Source organism: Zophobas morio, unplaced genomic scaffold (genome assembly GCF_036711695.1).
Source record: "Zophobas morio isolate AGI-343-1 ecotype UQ-CSIRO unplaced genomic scaffold, CSIRO_AGI_Zmor_V1 ptg000018l, whole genome shotgun sequence".
NCBI classification, from domain to species: domain Eukaryota; kingdom Metazoa; phylum Arthropoda; class Insecta; order Coleoptera; family Tenebrionidae; genus Zophobas; species Zophobas morio.
In genome coordinates this window covers 1,975,008-1,996,282 of record NW_026972123.1, presented here as the reverse complement: position 1 = coordinate 1,996,282, position 21,275 = coordinate 1,975,008, and the positions used below count along the sequence as shown (strand labels likewise).

Genomic DNA, 21,275 nt, shown 5'->3' with positions numbered 1-21,275 from the left:
TGTTATCTTTTGCCTTTTCACTTTTATGTGCTGCTTGATACTAGCTAGTGCAGGTGACATTATCTTTTATAAACAATAACAAAGACTGTAATTCATCTTTTGAAAATCCACAAAAATGTCTATAAACTTGTAACAAGCCTTATCAAAATTCCCATAAAGTATATAAAAAAAGCGACTGCTCCAGTAGTAAACACAAGACAACATGAAGCGCCTCTCTGCTTTTTTTGTAGTACTCACTTTGGTCCCCGGTTTAGCAAAAGTACTCACTTTTTCGAGAAATCAAACCACCTAACTAGTTAAATTTACAGAACAACGGGGTCAGCACGTATGGTATCGCCACCAAAGGCCAGTTTCCTTCATCCGCCATCATCTACAACTACTCTACTCGTGGAACCCACTTCTGTGGTGGTACTCTCATCAACGAATTCTACGTTATAACCACAGCTATTTGCGTCCAAGAGTATTTAGACCTCTTTCAACTAAACCAGACTACAACATTCCATTTCCAGTGCTCTCCGATTCAACGTTAGTCTAGGAACTAGCGCTCTAATTAGTGCCGATACCGTCACTGTGTTCGCTGTTCACTACATGGTCCATCCAGATTTCGACCCACAAACACTCGACTACAACATTGGGATCATCCAGCTGTTTGACCCTGTGAACTACACCGGTACTATGTAATTCTATAACTGAATGATCGTAACATTTTGGGTTTAGAGTACATACGAGCCGCGTACTTGGCGACTGTGAAACTACCGGACGATTTTAGCGGTGTTGGCGTTTCTTGGGGTTCGTTCAGTGACGGCTCAGGCATTTCGCTTAATTATGCCAATGTAAGTACCATTTCAAAGGAGGAATGTAAGATGCGTTACGGAAAACTTCTTAGCGATAGCATGGTCTGTGTGGTTAGTAACGACGATGAGGCTTTTTGCAAAGTAAGGTTATTCTTTGGTTAGTACGTATGTGACATGTGTTATTTTTAGGGTAGTACCGGTAGTCCACTGCTTAGTGTGCTTAGTAACGAGCATCAGTGGATTATGGGAATAGCCAGTTTTAGTGCGACCATCGGCACTTGCACATCTTATAATCCCTTGATCTACGCTCGACTCTTTCCAGCCCTCGACTGGGTTAAAGAAGTTGCCGGAATTGAGTAATTTAATAAACTGTTGAAATTATCTCTGGTATTAGGTTTTAAAATAATTAAAGCACCGATTTGCATTTCCTGTATCAATTAGTTCGTTTTGGGTTTTCGTAAAGTAAAGTTCAAAAGTGTAAACACATTTTTCACTTTCCCCCAAAGAAAAAAATCTAATGGCGTCAAATCAGAGTTCCGTGCAGCCCAAGCGTACTTTTCTTCTTGGTCTTGGTCTAAACGCTCTGTGTAAACAATTCTAAAGTTAATAGCATGCCTTGTTTTTTCTGAGTTCGAAAACATTTTAAAGGAAACGAAAATGGAAAATATTTAGCTGACAGAAATAATTTTGGGGCTGATCATTGCTTATCCGTTCACGATCTTTATATAGTAGAGTTGGCCATGAAAATCTAGTGAGTTTGTTGGTATTCGATGCAGAAGAATAAAAATTCCCTGAGCTTTTTTCGTTAGGTTATGTTTTATTAAATTAAACGTTAAAAAATATGCCAGAAATATAAACATTGTGCCGATACTTTCAGTTTTCAGTAGCAATAAAATATCAAAGCCTACTTTACTATATTAAGATCGTGAAAGGATAATATAGAAGGAATGTAAATGTTTTAGTTTATCTACGATTCTTCAATAATATAGTCATTAAGGGGGAACACTAGACAAGAGACAAGTTTGAATTGGGCGCCATTTGTTGCCTTAAACGCAACCAGCAATTCTTCTTTAAATCTACCTGACAACATACGTTCAGCACAGAATAATCATTTCTCGTATTCTTTTGACATATTAATTTTAATTTTCGAGATAATTATTATATTATTCAAACACAATTTAGACACTGTAGAGCAAACAAGGCTTATCAAGCCCATCTATTAGTTTATTCGCCTAAATGCATTTTTAATACCGTTTTCAAATTACACTAAAAATTGAAAAATCGAAAACTTAATAAATGAAAAATTGAAACATTTTAAATGAAAAAAATCGGTAAACCGAAAAATTGAAAAAACTATAAATCGAGAAATTGAACAATCTAACAATTAAACAATTTAAAAATCGAAAAATTGGAAAACCAAAAAATCTAAACCGAGACCTTGAAGAATCGAATAATTGAGAAATCAAAACATCCAGGAAAACAAAAAAATTAACGGAAAATCTAGAACTTAAAAATTGAAAAATTAAAATACCTATCGAAAAATTCATCAAAAAAAGGAAACATTGAAGAACCGAAACATTGCAAAATCTCAGAACTGTAATACTGAAAAACTGAAAAATGGAAGGAAAATTGAAAAATCGAGAAATAGAGAAATGGGAAAATCAAAAAATCAGTTAATCGAAAAATTTAGAAACGTCAAAAAATGAAAACTGAAAAATAAAAAAATTTAAAAATCGTAAAACTGAAATATCGTAAAGTTAATAAATTGAAAAACTGAAAATTTTTGGAAAAAAAAATCGTATCAAAAACTAAAAATTCAAAAAATCGAGAAATTCAACAATCAAAAAATCAAAAGATTGAAATCCCAGTAAATTGATAAATAGGAAAATTTAAAAATCAAGAATTTTAAAAATCCAAGAATTGAACAACAAAAAAAATCTAAGCCTGAAAACTCAGAAAATTGAATGATCGAGAACAAAAAATCTAAAATTTAAAAATTCGAAAAATTGAAAAATCATGAAACTGAAAAATCGAAAAGTCGAGATAGTGAGAAATCTAAAAACCTAAAACTTTAAAAACTGAAAAATTAAAATATCGAAAAATTTAAAAACCGAGAAAACACAATATCAAAATTTTGAAAAATTGAAGAAACGAAATATTGCAAAATTCCAAAGCTGAAATATTGAAAAACCTAAAAATGGAAGGAAAATTAAAGAATCGAAACAGTAAAAAAATCCCTAACTGAAACATTGAAAAATTGAGAAATGAAAAAATGGGAAAATCAAAAAAATTGGTCTAATGAGTTTAGACAGTACTTCCCTCTCTATCGGAAACGTGACGACTGCATGCCTATTATGTTTTTCTTTTCACATTAGATTTCAAAGCATTCGGTTTTGTAGTTCCTGATTAAATCAATAAAATAAATTTGCACATTCATTAAATTTTTTGAGTCACCCTGTATATCCGAATCCAAACAATATGAATGGAATGATAAATTACAAGAAGAGACTCATCATATTTTGTAAATTTTAAATAGGATTATACGGCAAACTTTTGAGCTGACGTCATCAATTTTTTTGAGGGGATAAGCAAATATATTTTGACTAAAAATTTATTATGCTCTTTATAACCTTAAAACATTTGCAAGATTTCAAAGCATTGGGTTCTGTAGTTCCTGATTAAATCAATAAAATAAATTTACGCATTCATTAATTTTTGAGGTCACCCTGTATATGCAAATCCAAAAAAGATGAATGGAATGATAAATCGCAAGAAGAGACTCATCATATTTTATACAATTTAGATAGGATTTATTCAGCAAAATTTTGTGGTGACGTCATCAATTTTTTTAGAGGGGATAAGTAAATATATTGTGATTAAAACGGTCCTGGTTTAATAACAAAAAAATATTGTTCGCCTATAAAACAAGCTCGTCTTAGACAAAGTATTCGTAAAAAAAATATGTCGTAAAAAAATTTACGTATGCCGGTCCCGACTGCGATTATGGTTTAAATATTTTTTAGAAAATCCTGTCATGGATGTAGAAACATTTGTGACAGCCAAAGAGGTTTTTTTGAGAAAATTATCTTTGAATTTAGACCAAATTGAAATAGACACTAGGCAACAGGCACATTTGGACAAAAGAAAGAGAAATTAGGGTTACGGCTTCAAATTTTGGACGTATTTACAAACTTAGACCGACTACAGCAATAGCTAAAACTGTGGAGTCTCTGTAGTACAGTACATTTAGCGGTAATAGTCATACATACTATGGACAGCAAAGTGAGGAAAAAGCTGTCAAGTGTTTTAAAATAAATAAAAATCTAAAAACTGAACGGTGTGACTTGTTTATTTCAAAACAATTTCCTTACTTGGCTGCTAGTCCAGACAGGGTTCTAGAGGATAGGAGTGCATTAGTCGAAATTAAATGCCCTTCAAAATCGCAAGATTTGTCTACCGAAGAAGCGGTTAGAAAAAAAATCAAATTTTGTACATTGACAGACAGAGAATTGAAACTAAAAAAAAATCATGATTACTACTTTCAAGTCCAGGAACAAATGCTTGTTACGGGTATTTCACAAGTTTATTTTGTTGTATGGACACCCAAAGAAATAAATATAGAAAAAATTTATAAAGACGAAGAAATATATGTAAAAATAAATAATTTATTAGGAGTACATTTTTCATCACCAAGACTTGCATATTTTTATCATAAATATATTTTGAAAATGATCTCTCGGCAAATGAAAACATATACGAGCACTTTTTTCGAGTAAACAATGAAGGGAGAAGTTACTGGGCGTAGGGCTTTTTTAAAACACCTCCTTTCTGGGATAAGTAGTAGATAGACTTAGCTACTTATACGTGTTAAACTAAAGCTTTATTTTATACATTTTTTATTATTATTATAAATATGTTTATTAGTTTTATTAATTAACAAAGCAAAATATATATATTAACAATAATATTACAACGAATTTTTAGTAATCATGTGTATTGAATTCAGGATCCTGGGTGGAGTAAAAATATTATAGTTCCCCAGTTTTAATTCGGTTTTATTATAGTACCTCATTGCGTAAAAGTTAATTTCCTTAACAATAGATTACTACGGCCGGCTTGTTACAAAATTGAGTTCCTTGCCATAAATTAGAAAAATCAGCCGAGAACTCTAACAATCAGCTTATGGTAGAGCAGGCGATAAGGGTTTTACCTGGAAAGTCGCTTCCGTAAATTTTAGTGGCGCTCCTATCGGCAAAGTACTGAACTAACTGCTCAAATTCTGTCGAATTGATACCCATTTTTTTCAATAATTGTTAGTTTTTGTTGAAAACTCTGCTAACCAATAGATCATTAATTTTCCTCTGATATTCCTGTTAAAATTATTCGACGTATTTTGCATTAATTTGTGGTATATTTTGATTTTAATAAACACACTATTATTTAAACAAATTGTACCACTAACAAACATTTAATGACTCTACGCCCTGTAAAAAGTGATGTTTTATCCAGAAAACATACAATGGTGCTTTTTTACGATATTTCTCAGCCATATTTTTTTAGTTGATTGAACTGGTCTCTGCGCTCTAGAATATGAAAAAAGCTGCAGTTTGATGTATGATACGTCTATATTAATATCATTTTGTATACAAAAAACCAAAAAAATGTTATACCTCGTCTAGCGAGTCCCCTTAAATGCGTAACCATAGGGATATAATCATAATCACAAAACTTAAGTATTTTATGAGTATTTTTACGTGTGTTGTTTTGTTGGTTGCCTATTCATAGATATAAAAAATAAGTAGAAATTATTAATGACGTAATTTGGACATCACCTCCCTTCATTACTTTAAACTTGGTAAATTCTGTTACAGTTTTAATTTATTTGGGTGGAGAAAGGTTTGTCACCCACAGAGGAGGAATATAACTATGTTTGTTGGGTTGCATAAAAACCACAAAGGTGGATGTGTACCACGGTGTATGTGTACGTGCTGATTCAACGAAACTTACAAAACTGATGTAATTACATTCGACTGTATTTTTATTTTAATAAACACACTCAGCGTTTTGTTGGCTTTGCAGTTGTAATCCGGGGATTTTTCTGGAGAGAGTTGGACGCTTTTAACTGTGCTTTTATATTTTACAATGAGGTACCACTGCTCGGTTTTCACTCAAGTTTGTCGTCGTCGTATCTGATTGATATATAAACGTTTGTCTATTTAGTTATCAAAATTGGTAAGTAAATCAATAATTTAATGTGTGACTTCTATGATTTTTTCATATTATTGGATATATACATTTAATGCTATATGGCATAGTATGCGACGTAATAAATAATTTGCTGGGTTGGTTAGTGATAACAACTGTAATATCCCGCTTTAAATTTGAATCGAAAGAAAACCAGCGCCAAAGCAACATCCGAATTTATCCCAGAACGATACTTGGTACGCCATCTGTTGGGTGGTACGGGACGTACCGGGGGATGCGGAGATACGAGGCGAAAAGGAAGGGAGAGAAGTCAGTCAGAGTACTACCTTCAAGGGTGCAAGATCGAACAAATTACTGGTGTCAATCTTTGTGTTTTTCTGGAGTTTTCGTCTGGAAATAGGAAACCACCGACTCCTCCGAGACATTTGGGACGGGTGCGGTGTACCAATAAACTATTTCCTTCCCAGTGAGGTGAAATTTAGTGCGACGCCCGCACGGCGCCTGCGACTTAAGTGCCGAAGCTGAAAGGACGCCGATTGGATTAACCCTTTCCCAACTCGGTGGCTTATTGGTAGGCTCGATTATCACATACGATGTTAGAGGCGAATTATTGTAAGAAGTGTGCATGCATGCGGAAGCGGTGTTGGTATAATAATAATAAATTCGTTGTTCGCGCGGTCAGGTGTCGGAAGGTTGTATCAAAGCGGGCTAGAAACGGAAGGGTTAATTTTAAGACGGACATAGAACGTGGGTAAATAGCATTGTTTTGTTTTGGGTTAGCGTAACTAGGTGGTGGATACCGGGTAATTGGGTAATTGTTAGTTGCGTTAGTTAGAAAGAGACAGCCTGTGACGCTTCACGAATAGTAAAATGGCGACCGACGCGGTACTGGCGTTTTGCTGTCTTTGTCGTTTTGTTAGCTAGAAAGAGAAACCGAGTGACGCTGCGCACAAGCAAAAATCGCGTCCGACGCGATGGTGGCGTTTGTTATTTGTATTAATTAGAAAGAGATAATATGTGACGCTTCACGGAGAACAAAATGGCGACCGACGCGACGGTGACGCTTTGTTATTTGCTTTTTTTGTTTATTGAAGTGTTGTCGTAACACCTAAATTAGAACCTGTGAAAATAGTGACTCCTCTGTTCGTAATCTGACTCGCTTGCACTCAACTACGACCCGTGGCGCAGAGCTTTCTCTCCCCCTCTCCTTCTTTTTTTTTCGTTCTCTTTCTTTCTTTTTTTTTGTGTCTAAATATACCTAATAATTAATGTATGCGCACGTGACTATTAGTTCCTACAGCTGAATTTCCAATATGTACTTACCAAAAGCCAAAACGGCCATATTTGAAACCAAAAAGCCAAAACGGCAATCGGGGAAGCACCCCAGGGGAAATCCCCCACCCATTATTTTTGTATTTGTGTGTTTATCGTCTGCCCTGAACGCGGGTGGCTTTTTATGTGTCTTTTGTAGTTGACTTTTCCTCTTTTCACGTTAGTACAAGGCATGACTGATAGGTCCGGTTCCTTTTTTCTTTTCCGTTCCGCGGGTGATCGATGCGTGATGTACCGCCGACTTTAATCCCGTCGTTGATCGGACGGTACACGATACTACTGAGCAGCGACCTGGTTACTGCGGGGCCATCGGACCTTGTAGACGGGGTGGCAGTTGTATTCGGGGACAGCAGCTTCTCGTGGAACGGCCGGTAGTCAATGGTACATCGCGCCACGAAACCGGCGGGCCCGGACAGGAAACTTTTGGACGGGGGGGGGCGTTCCCCCGGCCCTAACTATCTCTCTCTCTCTCCCCCTCTATCTCTCTCGCTAATGTGACGCTTGTATATCCCTGCACGTCAAATAACCTTCCTGTTCTTGTACTGGCGAAGCGCTACGTTTTTTTTTGTTTTTCACGGCGAAGATGCGAATGGGAGTCATTGTTCCGTATGCAAAATTATTAGTAAAATTTATTGTTAGAAAAGATGTAATTTAATGGGCCTGTTCGGTGTCTTTCTGGGAGGTTTGGACCCGAACCTTGTTTTTTTTAACAATTTGTAAACACAATGATATTAAACTTTGTAAACAAGACGAAATGTGTCGCAAAATAATTGTAACTGCAAACTGCAATGTGTTTAACTCGTTTATTGTGTAATCGTTAAACATTAAAGGCGCCCTCCCGTTAAAAATTTATGTGTCTTTATACCTGTGTTCTTCCCTCACTCGTTGGTTTGCTCACTTCGCTATAGATCTGAACCGCCTGCCGCCATATTAACGTAACACAACTTAGGTTCTAACCTTGCTAGACGTTCACGATCATTGGCCAAATTTTTCATTTGAATTTGCGCGGTTTTTCTTGTGTTCAGAGTGCGCATGTGCAATATTCGGCGGCAGGTTTGGGTTATTACACAACTGATAATATTGACATCTGACACGTAATACATGCGTGGTGATGTGGTGTTCTGCCTACAATTACAGTTACATGCAACAGCGCATAGATCTAATAATTACTTATGGATAGCGCGTAACCCACACCGTACCGTGTTGAGCATTGACGACAACATGTGAGAGCAATAGAAGATCGCGGCTTGGCTAGAGTGGGAGTGAGAGCGCTAATTTGTACCACGTGATTGTAGTCAAAAGGAGGTAAATATGCATTGAAATAAATAGGAGCGGTAGGAAAAATATTTATTTATTAAGTTGGCAAATATATAAAAAGCAACTAAATGTCATAAATGAAGTCTGTAGGATATAATGTTTGTGGTGAAAAGCGTAATAACTGTTATGTGTATGCATAATAACTAAAATCCTCTAATTAAAACATCAGCGCCGCGCGATTTGCAAACTGGTGATAGTGAATTTTCTTAAAAAAGGCATCTAGTCATGAAAATTGAAAGTATTTTTATTTTTAACGTTTTTCATCGTAATAGTAAAAATTCAGAGAAGTTAAGCAGACTAAAATTTCAAATAGCTATTTTCTGAAAAACATATACTTTTCATCGAAACTGAAGTGCGGTATTTTTCAATACTTATTACCATTGGATGTTTTGTAAGGAAATGTAATAATAATAATCAATTTAACACATGGAGAAAACTATACAATAAATCTTATATGAAACTGACTTACTGATGCTTGAAATGAATTAATTTGGTAAACTGAGCTCTGATCCTTTGCTTGGCTTCATTTAAAGTTTGATTAAAATGATGTGTTTTTATAATAAAATACTGCTTTAAAATTAAATAAATTAAAAGATTCAAGTGATTATTAATGGGATCCTGATCCAAAAGATGGTCTCTTAAATTTAAAAATAAATTTGTGAAATTAATTTCCCTCGTTGCGGTAAGGACGAGTTTATTAATGTCCTTCAAAGCTATGTTTTTTTGCTGCCTAAACACTCGTTCAGCGTATTTACATATAATTATCACATCTTTAGAAGGTTTTGTTAGACCCCCTCGGTTTTTTCTATTTAAGAGGGCCGAGTCGGAAACTGTAGAAAGTAAACTGTCGCTACATATGCTGCATTCTAAACGTTTTACTAATTTAGCGCACACAAATCCCGCAATATAAGTTACTACATCACTTATAAAGTCACAATCGATGTCTGGTAGCGTATCGGGTAATGTGATATAATTATCACACTCATCTTCGTCAATCTGGTCACTTATATCTTTGAGAATGTCCAGAGTTGGTATCTTTTGGGCACTTGTTACATGTAAAATACTAATACTGTCGAAAGCCTCACAATTTGTATTCTGTGAAGTTTTTAGTTCAACGTGAACTAAAAGACGTTTATATGCACCTTGAAACTGTCGAGGAGTTGGGTTGTTATTAAATCCACCCCTAGCTCTAATAGAAGAAAAAAACAATTCGAGGTGGTCTTGGCTTAACTTGTATGTCAGCAAATATTTCAGAGTGCCTTGCTCCACGATATATTCTTGAACTATTTGCTGAACACTAATAAGATCGACAATTAGACCCAGAAAACCCAGTTTTCTTCTGGAAAGCAGAATATTTATATTATCTTTTGTTGTAATGCTGCTGATATACGTAACGAATTCGTCGATAAAACTGTTTACTGAGTGGCATGTCTGCGCTGATACTCCCTTTTTAAAAATTTGTCTACTTAGGTTGTTTCTGCTGTTTAAAATGTCAAACGCCTTATTAATCATAAAACAGAACCTCGAAGTGGCTTCTGCCCCTATGAACTGCGGTAGCCTTAAGTCCTGATTGCAATAATTTAACGCATCAGCAACACTTTGGCTAAAAATTTGCACCGCCAATTTAACCTTCATCTTTTCTCTAAAATAGTTTATATGCCGTTGCCGAATTTTAGTGCCCATCATTAGTTGACTTGCATCCTGTATCGCCACGATTTCTTTAAAAAATTGCCAGCGAATGCGCTGTTGCTGACCGTCTAGCAGTTCTCCAAAATCCCCGAGGGTATTTCGCACCAATTTAATCATGTGGCATGCGTCCAAAATAACAAAAACTTTCTCCCCAGTCACTGGATGAGGAAAAAAGGTTTTCAAATTCGGCCAAGTTAAATTGACACCTAATAACTCTGCCATTCCAATGTTAGTAGGAGCCCCATCAAAGGTTATGGATATTACTTTCACTCCAGTATCATTTAGCATTGCAAAGCATCCTTTAATGAGATTGGCTTTTTCTTCAGAAGACAGTTTCGTTATTAAAAAGTAGCCCAACGGAATTTTCCATCGGGCATTTATTGCAACCAACAAGAAGACAATTGCATATGTAGCTTGTGGTAACGAATCGTTGTCTCCGAATCCACAGCCATAGTCTATGTATCCTACTTCTTTCTCACCAACTAGTTCAACATGCTGCTTTACCGACATTTCATCCACCATCAAGCTGCAGATTAACGGTACTCCCTTTTCTTGCATTTCTGCTACCTTAAGTTTTATGGCATTTAACGACTCCCTTGTGTATCCAGGAGAGCCATCGATGGAAGAATACCATTTTCGCAAGGTAGATGGATGAGGAAGGCATTTACCAAAGACTGTACGCACATAGTCATATGCAGCGCTTGAGTAAAAATTTAAAGTTAACGCAAATGATCGCAATTCAGGTGGGTACTGTCTCTTTGTCGTTACTTTAAGCTGTCTCAAAAACAGCTGACGTTGCGCTGGTGGAAGTGTCTCCTAAATTAACAAAACAAGTGATATTAATGTTTAGCTACAGTGTCAAATATAAAGGCCCCAAAAAATCTGTAAATGAAACTTATTCTCAGACACAAATTAGAAGCGAAAAAATAAAATCATTCTTGTTAGTGGCACTACTAGCGGTTAGTACAAATTTCATATAAAACAAGTGTATCACCTGTAGTACCATATAACTGTCAACAGATATTCGTTGAGTATTCTTTAAATGGTTCACTATTTCACCTAGTGTCTTTACTTTGGCTTGGAGTCTTCTGTTTCTGGTATGCAAATACTTTATGGTCTTCCTCTGTTTTCTTATTGTTTCTTTTGCAATACCCCACATAAGTTTTGCTTTCTTTGGGTCTCTCAAATCGTCTTCTTTACAATCCCCAAAATACACAAAGTTTTTACGTTTCCTAGAACTGAAACTGTATACATATTTGTATTTTACTTATGGTAAAATAATAAAAACTACCTGGTTGATGGAAGGCCACAATTTTCAGTAAGAGCGAGGGATTGTTCAAGATTTCGACTACAATTAGATATTATACATATTTCTTTTTTTACAACACTTACGCATTATGCAAATACCTAGTTGATGGCGTAGCTTGAACATACAATTGTTCACCTTCTGCGGGCAATTCAGGGTCAATGGTGCAACTACAATCATAATAAATGTTTCACTAATTGATATAAATTGTTCTTATCTAAATTAATAATAAACCTTTTTGGTGAAATGTTGGGACTAACTGCTGCATCTTTTTTTTGAAGACGCGTACTTCTGGGTTTTGCAGGTGACTTCATCAGATGTTTAGGAAATTTGAATACAGTTGGTACAGCCCCATTTTTTAGTAATTTTTTTCCAAATTGTATAATAAAGTCAGTCTCAAGGAAATGTTGGCTACACAGCCTTGCTGTATTTGATGGCACATAATTAAGGCGTCTCATGGCTTGCAACCATTTGGTCTTTAATTCCGGATCTTTTGGAAACCTATATAGGTAATAAGAACAGGTAACGAACATCTCAATTTCTTCATTACTTACTGATGAAGCGAAATATTGTCGCCTTTCTTATGGCGATATGTGCAGTTATAGGCGGCACAAACCGTAGGCATATTTTTTAAATTGGATTTCTAATTTTTTGTTGTTCAAAATAACCACGCTGTGTCCTAGAATAAATAGAACCGCATGATTTTATTGACACCATTTTTTTTCTCTTTTTTATTAGCTCAAAAATATTGCGCAATTTATGTTTCTCCCACCAAATTTTCATAATAGTAATTTTTGTATAAAGGATATTAATTGGAATGCGTTTTAACCTTCGACCTTCGATATTGAGTTAAAAAGGGACATTCTCATGCGATCAAATAAATAAAAGTACGTACCCGAAATAGGAGCGTTTTTTCCGAAGTTGCTGCTAGTAAATGCAATATGAGTAAAAAAAATGCAAAAACCTTTTTAAGCAGAGTTACGAGACTCGAGCTTGGCTCTAGGGTTAAAAATGCACATTCTCATGGGATAAAAAAATTATTTCGCACCCTCAAGGCAAAAATTGTTTATTTTGGTAAGTATATCTTTTTTACCCATACTTGTAGTGAAAAAGAAAACGAAAAGAAAATTATTGGCCAAGCATAAAAATTTGTTTGTAATTATTTATTTAATTCACTTTTTTTTAAATGTAAGTTAGGTAATGTTAAGACTTCTTTGTAGAATTAGTGAATAACACTCAATAAGTTTTTAATAATTTATTTAATAAAATTTAATAAACTCTACAACACTGGACAACATGAAAATAAATTGAGCTTAAGATTTTTGAATGAGACTATTCACAAGACTGAACTAATGGTAACCTGTTTAAGCACAATAATAATTTTAAGTCCGTATAAATTTAAACGGAGAACCCGTCGGTTACTGTTTATATAAAAAACACTACGTATTATGGTCTGTTTAACACTTTACAACTTTACTCTTACCGTCGTATGTCAATAAACAATATTAAACACAAATTAAAACCCACTACAAATACAAACACATTCACCACTTGACTACAATCAGCTGATCCTCTGTATTGCTTTCCTTTTCTAATGTTGGAGTGTTTCACAAAAATATTGTTCCGTTGAAAAATTTTGGGTCGCAATCCGCGGATTGCCAATGAAATAAAATCAGTACATATTATCGAAAAATGAAAACAAATATACGTTTAGTTCAATAGATAGTAGATAGCGAAGATAATCTGCGTTCGCCCATTGTGTTCCTTAAAAAAAAAACTATTTATAGAACATTATCAACGGAAATACATTACATCGGAAGAATGTCACGTAGACATTCGTTTGATTTGAATGAGTTTATCACCCCAAAACAGACAAGTAAAATTATTCATAAGCTTCCATTGAACAAAATATTCTGAATGCTATTATTATAATTCTTACCTTATCATTATTTTATCGTTATAAAGACGAGCGTATCTCACATTTTCCAGAAAATGGGGTGGCTCGTTCTTAATTTGATTAATAATAAATTGACTGATTCATTAATTTTTTGAGTCATCTGTTTAAGCAAATCTAAAAAATATGAATGCATTGATTAAAAGTCTATTCATATTTTTTGGGGTTGATAAACTGATTCATTTTCATTAAAAAGTTACCATGCTTACAATTCAAAACGTCAAGATTTCAAAGTATTCAGTTTTGCAATTCTTGATTTAATCAATAAAATAAATTGACTCAGTCATTAATTTTTTTCACACACCCCATATAAGCAAATCTAAAAAATATTCATGCAATGATAAATCACAATTATAGAATTTTTTCGGAAAAATTTTGGGGTGGCGTGATCAATTTTTTAGGGGGGGCATGAGCAAATATATTTTGATCAAAAATTTACCATGCCTATGATAACTTTAAAACATCTCCAAGATTTCAAAGCATTCGGTTTTGTAGTTCCTGATTAAATAAATAATAATAATTTACAAACACAGATTAAATTTTATTTACAAACAACAATAATACCCATACTTATGTTCCAGGTTAAAATGGCGACCGGAAGCATACAAGACTTCACCAAGAAAATGCTCTCCGAAAGTCTCTTCACCTGTGCCACTTGCAACAACCTGCTAACAGTCCCAGTAATGATGGTCGAAGACGTGGGAAACGTTTGCCACGACTGCTTCAAAGTCAGAGATAAAGAAAACGATCCGAAAAGCGTCCCCAACACCACTTTAAACTCGTTACTGAAAGAACTAAAGTTTCCATGTAAATTCCACCCTCAGGGTTGCAACGAGGACATCCTGTACGACAATTTAAAAGAACACGAACACCAGTGCGTTTACCGTCTGGTCGATTGTTTAATGCCAAAAAACAAATGCGACTGGACCGGAAAACTGGTCGACTTGCTCAAACACTTCAAAGAGGACCACTCCAAGCACGTCCTAACCGGACCTTTCGAAGAATTCTCTTTCGAAATGAACTTGGAGAAAGTCGGTTCGATAATCAAATTGCTGAGTTACAGCAATAGAACTTGCGTTTTGAGAATAGAGAAATCCGATCGAGATAATTGTTTGGTGCATTGTTTGCAAGACGTCTCGGTGACAGATGGAGATTTGAAAATGGTTGTGAAGTATGTGGGTGGAAGTAGCGTCTACAAGGGTAAACTCGAAGCTTCGCCGTTTGATGCAACGTGCGATGAGCGATACAGCAAAAAAATTAAACTGTCTGCTTTGAAAGAAGTGTCAGAGGGGGCCGACACCGTCAAAGTTGTGATTAAGCCAGGCAAGTGCGAATTCAAGAATACGAATTCTGAAATTATGAAGAATTTGGAGTGTCCCGTCTGTAAGGAAATCATGAGGCAACCGATTTTCCAGTGTCTGACTGGCCACAGCATCTGTCAGTCCTGTCACAAGAGACTTTCGGTGTGTCCGACTTGTCAGGAAGACTTTCCTGAACAACACATCCGCAATTTTTCGTTGGAAGCCTTAACACTCTTTGTGCAATACGAGTGCGCTTACCACCAGTTTGGTTGCACTTCGACGGTTTTAGGAAACGAAATACACAAACATGAGGGAAAATGCAAGTATCAGATGTACGAGTGCCCTAAGAAAGATTGCAGTTTTACGGGCAATTATTCATCGTGCAAGAATCACTTCCAGGTTAACCACAACGAGGATTTGGTTATAGGAACTGCATACAAAAGTAATTTTACGCCGCTTGGAAGAAAAATGTCTGCCACAAAACAAATTGTGTATTTTTTCGAATTTGGTAACTTGTTTGAGTTGGTGTTCTCGCGTTTGCAAGATTATTGTTCCTGGACTGCGCGAATTTTGAATAATTACGCCAAGGATGCGCAGTTTTTCTTCGCGGTTTACGTGACGCATCCGAATATTAAGCAACGATTTATAGCAACGTCTAATTTGTGTATGAACAGGGATGCTACTGTGACTGACAGCGACTGGATTGATTTTACATACGATAGTTTAACGCCGTACAAAAGCACGAATTCTGATCAGATTAATTTTCGTTGCGAAATATTTGCCGAAACGTCGTCTTAAATGTACTCTTTTCGCACTTGGTTTTAACCAAATTTTACCAAACTGTCAGCTAATATAAACGAAGTAAAATTTTTTTTCTACCGAGCACGTTTTTTATTTTCTTGGTTCAAACACCCCTTGTGCGCATCTCCCTCTTATTAGTGGTTTTCGTTTGTTTCCATTTCTACCCCTTTTCTTACCAAAAGTTTGGCGCGCGGAAATTTGATTCAAAACGGCTAACTACAGTGTGTTTATTAAAATAAAATACAGTCGAATGTAATTACATCAGTTTTGTAAGCTTTCGTCATCGGCACGTAAACATCCCCCTTTGTGGTTTTTATGCAACCCAACAAACATAGTTATATTCCTCTTCTGTGAATGGCGGAGACGCGAAAACCTTTCTCATGACCTTTTTTGATGACTTTCGCGCATTCACCCTTGTTTTCTTAGAGGATATGTCATTTGCAAAAATCAGTCTCAAACTTGCGAAGATAAGACTGATTTTGGCAGATGATCTATTCTTTATTTTCTTAGAAGAGTAGGTCATTCGACAAAATGAGTCTTATTTTGGCAAATACTAGCCCGGCCCACCCGCCCTTTGTTTTCTTAGAAAGTAGATCATTTGCCAAAATCAGTCTTACCATAATGAGTACAAGTAGATTTTTCAGTTTTTCGATTTTTCAACTTTCGAATTTTCCAATTTCTCGCCATTTAAATTTTCAATTTTCTGATCTGTCTTTCGATTTTTGATTTCTCTGCGCAACTGAAAAAAACTTTCGATTTTTTAATTTTACAATTTTGATAGTTTTCTGATTTCTCAATTATTTGATTTTTAAAAATATCGAGAAAATGGATGCTTACTTTTTTTTAATTTTCGATTTTTGATTTTTGTCACCGAGTTTTTGGAAGGGAGTAAAAAATAATTTTGATCAGCGATTTGCCATGTGGTACACATGGCAAATCGCTACGGTACGTAACTTTAAAACATCCTAAAATTTTGTTTCAAATTTTCAATTTTTGGATTTTTCGATTTTTCAAAATTTCGGTTCGAATAAATTTGTTCTTTTAGTTAAAAAATCGAAAAATTAAAAATCAAAAAATTCCAAAATTGTAAAGTTAAAACTTGAAAAATCAAAAGATTGGAATTAAAAATTGCAAAATTGTCAAATTATGAAATGAAATATTCAAAAGTTGAAAAATCTAAAAACTAAAAAAAAATGAAAACTGGAATTACGAATTCGACTTTATGAGATTTGTTTTTTTTTCAATTTTTCGATATATATAATCAGTTTTTGATTTTCATAGTATACAGTTGTACAATTTTCCGATTTCTCATTTATCCGATTTTTCAATTTGTCATTTTTTGATTCTTAAATTTTTATTTTTAGCAAGTACCACCCACCCAGCCTTTATTTTCTTAGAAGAATAAGTCATCTGCCAAAATCAGTCTTATCTTAGCAAGCACTAGCCCCGCCCACCCACCCTTTATTTTCTTTGAAGAGTGGGTCATCTGCCAAAATCAGTTTTATCTTGATAGCTACTAGAACCGCCCACCCACCCTTGTTTTCTTAGAGGATCTGTCATTTGCAAAAATCAGTCCCATACTTGCGAAGCTAAGACTATTTTTCTTAGAAGAGTAGGTCATTGGCCAAAATTAGTCTTATTTTGGCAAATACTAGCCCGGCCCACCCGCCCTTTGTTTTCTTAGAGAGTAGATCATTTGCCAAAATCAGTCTTACCATAATGAGTACTAGTAGATTTTTCAGTTTTTCGATTTTTCAACTTTCGAATTTTCCAATTTCTCGCCATTTAAATTTTCAATTTTCTGATCTGTCTTTCGATTTTTGATTTCTCTGCGCAACTGAAAAAAACTTTCGATTTTTTAATTTTACAATTTTGATAGTTTTCTGATTTCTCAATTATTTGATTTTTAAAAATATCGAGAAAATAGATGCTTATTTTTTTAAATTTTCGATTTTTGATTTTTGTGACCGAGTTTTTGGAATGGAGTAAAAAGTAATTTTGATCAGCGATTTGCCATGTGTACCGTAACTTTAAAACATCCGAAAATTTTGTTCCTAATTTTCAATTTTTGGATTTTTTGATTTTTCAAAATTTCGGTTCGAATAAATTTGTTCTTTTAGTTAAAAAAATCGAAAAATTAAAAATCAAAAAATTCCAAAAATGTAAAGTTAAAACTTGAAAAATCAAAAGATTGGAATTAAAAACTGCAAAATTGTTAAATTATGAAATGAAATATTCAAAATTTGAAAAATCTAAAAACTAAAAAAAAAATGAAAACTGGAATTACGAATTCGACATTATGAGATTTGTTTTTTTTTTTCAATTTTTCGATGTTTCAGTTTTTGATTTTCAAATCATACAGTTGTACAATTTTCCGATTTCTCATTTATCCGATTTTTCAATTTGTCATTTTTTGATTTTTATCTTTTTTTATTTTTAGCAAGTACTAACCCCACCCACCCAGCCTTTATTTTCTTAGAAGAATAAGTCATCTGCCAAAATCAGTCTTACCTTAGCAAGTACTAGCCCCGCCCACCCACCCTTTATTTTCTTAGAAGAGTGGGTCATATGCCAAAATCAGTTTTATCTTGATAGCTACTAGCCCCGCCCACCCACCCTTGTTTTCTTAGAGGATCTGGCATTTGCAAAAATCAGTCCCATACTTGCGAAGATAAGACTATTTTTCTTAGAAGAGTAGGTCATTGGCCAAAATGAGTCTTAGTTTGGCAAATACTAGCCCGGCCCATCCGCCCTTTGTTTTCTTAGAGAGTAGATCATTTGCCAAAATCAGTCTTACCATAATGAGTACTAGTAGATTTTTCAATTTTTCGATTTTTCAACATCGAATTTTTCAATTTCTCGCCATTTAAATTTTCAATTTTCTGATCTGTCTTTCGAGTTTTGATTTCTCTTGGCAACTGAAAAAAACTTTAAATTTTTTTAATTTACAATTTTGCCAGTTTTCCGATTTCTCAGTTATTTGATTTTTAAAAATATCGAGAATATAGATGTTAATTTTTTTAATTTTTCGATTTTTGATTTTTTGTCACCGAGTTTTTGGAAGGGAGTAAAAAGTAATTTTGATCAGCGATTTGCCATGTTTACCGTAACTTTAAAACATCCGAAAATTTGGTTTATAATTTTCAATTTTTGGATTTTTCGATTTTTCAAAATTTCGGTTCGAATAAATTTGTTCTTTTAGTCAAAAATCGAAAAATAACAAATCGTGAAAAGGAAAAATTTTAACGTGAGAACTTGAAAAATTAAAAATAAAAAAATTCCAAAATTGTCAAGTTAAAATTTGAAAAATCAAAAGATTGGAATTAAAAACTGCAAAATTGTCCAACAAATTATCAAATGAAAAATTCAAAAGTAGAAAAATCTAAAAACTAAAAAAAAATGAAAACTGGAATTACGAATTCGATTTTGAGATTTGTTTTTTTTTCAATTTTTCGATATTTCAGTTTTTGATTTTCAGATTATACAGTTGTACAATTTTCCGATTTCTCATTTATCCGATTTTACAATTTGTCATTTTTTGATTTTTAATTTTTTTTATTATTAGCAAGTGCTAACCCCGCCCATCCACCCAGCCTTTATTTTCTTAAAAGAATAAGTCATCTGCCAAAATCAGTCTCATCTTGACAAGTACTAGCCCCGCCCACCCACCCTTTATTTTCTTAGAGAATATGCCATTTGCAAAAGTCAGTCTCCTACTTGCCAAGATAAGATTGATTTTGGCAGATGACCTACTCTTCTAAGAAAATAAAGGGTGGGTGGGTGGGGCTAGTACCTTTTCTTAGAAAACGGTAGGTTATTTCACAAGTACTACCATAGCGTAAAACTTCATTTTTGAAAAAGTTGTCTAAAAATTCTGAAAAAATTCAGAGATGTATATATATATCCCGACGTGCTGATTTCAAAAATATAGCATGTTTATAATAACGGAGCAATATTTTCGGAAAATTCGGTGTGAAATTCGATTTTTTTTAAATTTTTAAAAAATGCAGAAGTGACTTCTGCTGGCCAAAATCTACACGGAAGTATTTAGTTAAATTCCGAAAATCGTCGAGAATGGGTCGAAATTTGCGACGTTCGTGATTGGTATTTTGACAAATCTCTAAATTTTTGGGATTTTGAAAGACGATTTAAGTGAATCAATCAAAGCGGATGTCTTTTCCGAGGAATAAATGATATTTAAACATAATTAATATTATTTATACCGTTTAAATGTGATACGTATTAATGTGTCGTCATTAAACCGAAAACCGTTTCCCTACAAACATGTCGTTATTAAAAACAGTTCAATTTGTTTAAACATTGTTAAATTAACCCCGAAAATATGCAATTTTCCGGCAAAATATGTAAAATAATTTTGGCAATCTCATCGTACGTACAGACTCGTCATATTTTCTAGATACATTTTATGTAGAATTTATTCTGGAAAATTTTGAGCTGACGTCATCAATTTTTTAAAGGGGATAAGCAAATATATTGTGATTGTCATAAACTACATGTATAGAACTATGTAATTTTATACAATTTAAAACCCATTTGCTGTGAATTTTGAGGTGACGTCATCGCATTATTGGTGGGGATGATTAGACAAAATTTTGGTTAGCGTTTAAGCATCTACATGACATTCCTAATTGTAAAAATCCGAGATGGCAGACAGACGGAAACGGGAAACCTGATAACAATACTTCCTTCGCTTATGATCGAGAAGTAAAAGCTAACAAAAATAATTGTTCAGTTATTCAATTCTATCTTGAAGGTTATTTAATCCTGTTTTGATGAAATTAAAAACAATTTTTTAAGGAATTGAACTCATTTTATTTTATTGTTTTTTTTAGCAGTCCGTGTATTGCGACGCAAAAGTTCTCAACGGAAATTTCACGATTAAATCGTCGATTTACTTACCAATTTTGACAACCGATAGACAAACGGGATACAATCTGTTGAAGTACCCCAAATGGTCACTAATATTTAATATTATATACACGAAATAGATATTTTTAATACAGCTCTACCACTGCTTTCCAACGCATATATATTAGATACATACAATGATGACAAACTTGAGCAGTGTTGCCAGATTTAAATGATAAAATTCCCCTACATGTCGTCGCAAATTCAGCTAAAACCCTCGATTTTTCCAATTTTCAGGTCTCAGAAAAATTCCGCTACATTTTCAGGTTGTTTGCGCTATCGCCGCTACGCCGCTCTTTGCTCAAAATTCCGCTACGTCTGGCAACACTGTACTAGAGTGAAAATCGAGCAGGGGTACCACATTATAAATTATAAAAAACTCCAACTACCTCCGACAACTTCCCTAGATTTCAAATGCAAAGTCGACAAAACGCTGGTTGTTTATTAAAATAAAATACAGTCGAATGTAATTACATCAGTTTTGTAAGCTTTTGTTACATCGGCACGTAAACATCCCCCTTTGTGGTTTTTATGCAACCCAACAAACATAGTTATATTCCTCGTCTGTGAATGACGGACGTGCGAATACCTTTCTCATGACCTTTTTTGATGACTTTCGCGCATTCACCAGGTTGCGGGAGGTAGAA

General features: G+C 34.3%; 3 protein-coding genes across 8 annotated transcripts; 2 read left to right on the top strand and 1 right to left on the bottom strand.

Annotated features, from left to right (window-relative positions):
* Window positions 1-182: 182 nt before the first annotated feature.
* Window positions 183-1,215, top strand: LOC135130942 (chymotrypsin BI-like). Of its 2 annotated transcripts, none has more exons than XM_064058414.1 (5): window positions 183-259; window positions 309-460; window positions 510-670; window positions 718-916; window positions 1,025-1,215. In XM_064058414.1, the coding sequence occupies exons 1-5, from the start codon at window positions 203-205 to the stop codon at window positions 1,152-1,154; spliced, it is 699 nt and encodes a 232-aa protein (XP_063914484.1). In that variant the 5' UTR covers window positions 183-202; the 3' UTR covers window positions 1,155-1,215. The 2 variants fall into 2 exon arrangements, with proteins under 2 accessions (XP_063914484.1, XP_063914483.1); XM_064058413.1 differs by having other exon boundaries at window positions 718-935; window positions 984-1,215.
* A 4,541-nt stretch (window positions 1,216-5,756) lies between these two features.
* LOC135130959 (uncharacterized) lies at window positions 5,757-15,754 on the top strand. Of its 3 annotated transcripts, XM_064058445.1 has the most exons (4): window positions 5,757-5,810; window positions 5,874-6,026; window positions 6,146-6,570; window positions 14,179-15,754. In XM_064058445.1, exon 4 carries the CDS (start codon window positions 14,185-14,187, stop codon window positions 15,694-15,696), a length of 1,512 nt encoding a protein of 503 aa, XP_063914515.1. In that variant the 5' UTR covers window positions 5,757-5,810; window positions 5,874-6,026; window positions 6,146-6,570; window positions 14,179-14,184; the 3' UTR covers window positions 15,697-15,754. The 3 variants fall into 3 exon arrangements, with proteins under 3 accessions (XP_063914515.1, XP_063914516.1, XP_063914517.1); XM_064058446.1 differs by lacking the exons at window positions 5,757-5,810; window positions 5,874-6,026 and having other exon boundaries at window positions 6,145-6,570; XM_064058447.1 differs by lacking the exons at window positions 5,757-5,810; window positions 5,874-6,026; window positions 6,146-6,570 and adding an exon at window positions 8,575-8,636.
* LOC135130961 (THAP domain-containing protein 1-like) lies at window positions 11,226-20,750 on the bottom strand. Of its 3 annotated transcripts, none has more exons than XM_064058448.1 (6): window positions 20,620-20,750; window positions 12,198-12,322; window positions 11,878-12,144; window positions 11,745-11,813; window positions 11,629-11,685; window positions 11,226-11,581 (listed from the first exon to the last, which is right to left on the bottom strand). In XM_064058448.1, exons 2-6 carry the CDS (start codon window positions 12,266-12,268, stop codon window positions 11,239-11,241), a joined length of 807 nt encoding a protein of 268 aa, XP_063914518.1. In that variant the 5' UTR covers window positions 12,269-12,322; window positions 20,620-20,750; the 3' UTR covers window positions 11,226-11,238. The 3 variants fall into 3 exon arrangements, with proteins under 3 accessions (XP_063914518.1, XP_063914519.1, XP_063914521.1); XM_064058449.1 differs by having other exon boundaries at window positions 11,226-11,575; XM_064058451.1 differs by having other exon boundaries at window positions 11,226-11,569.
* Window positions 20,751-21,275: the final 525 nt, after the last annotated feature.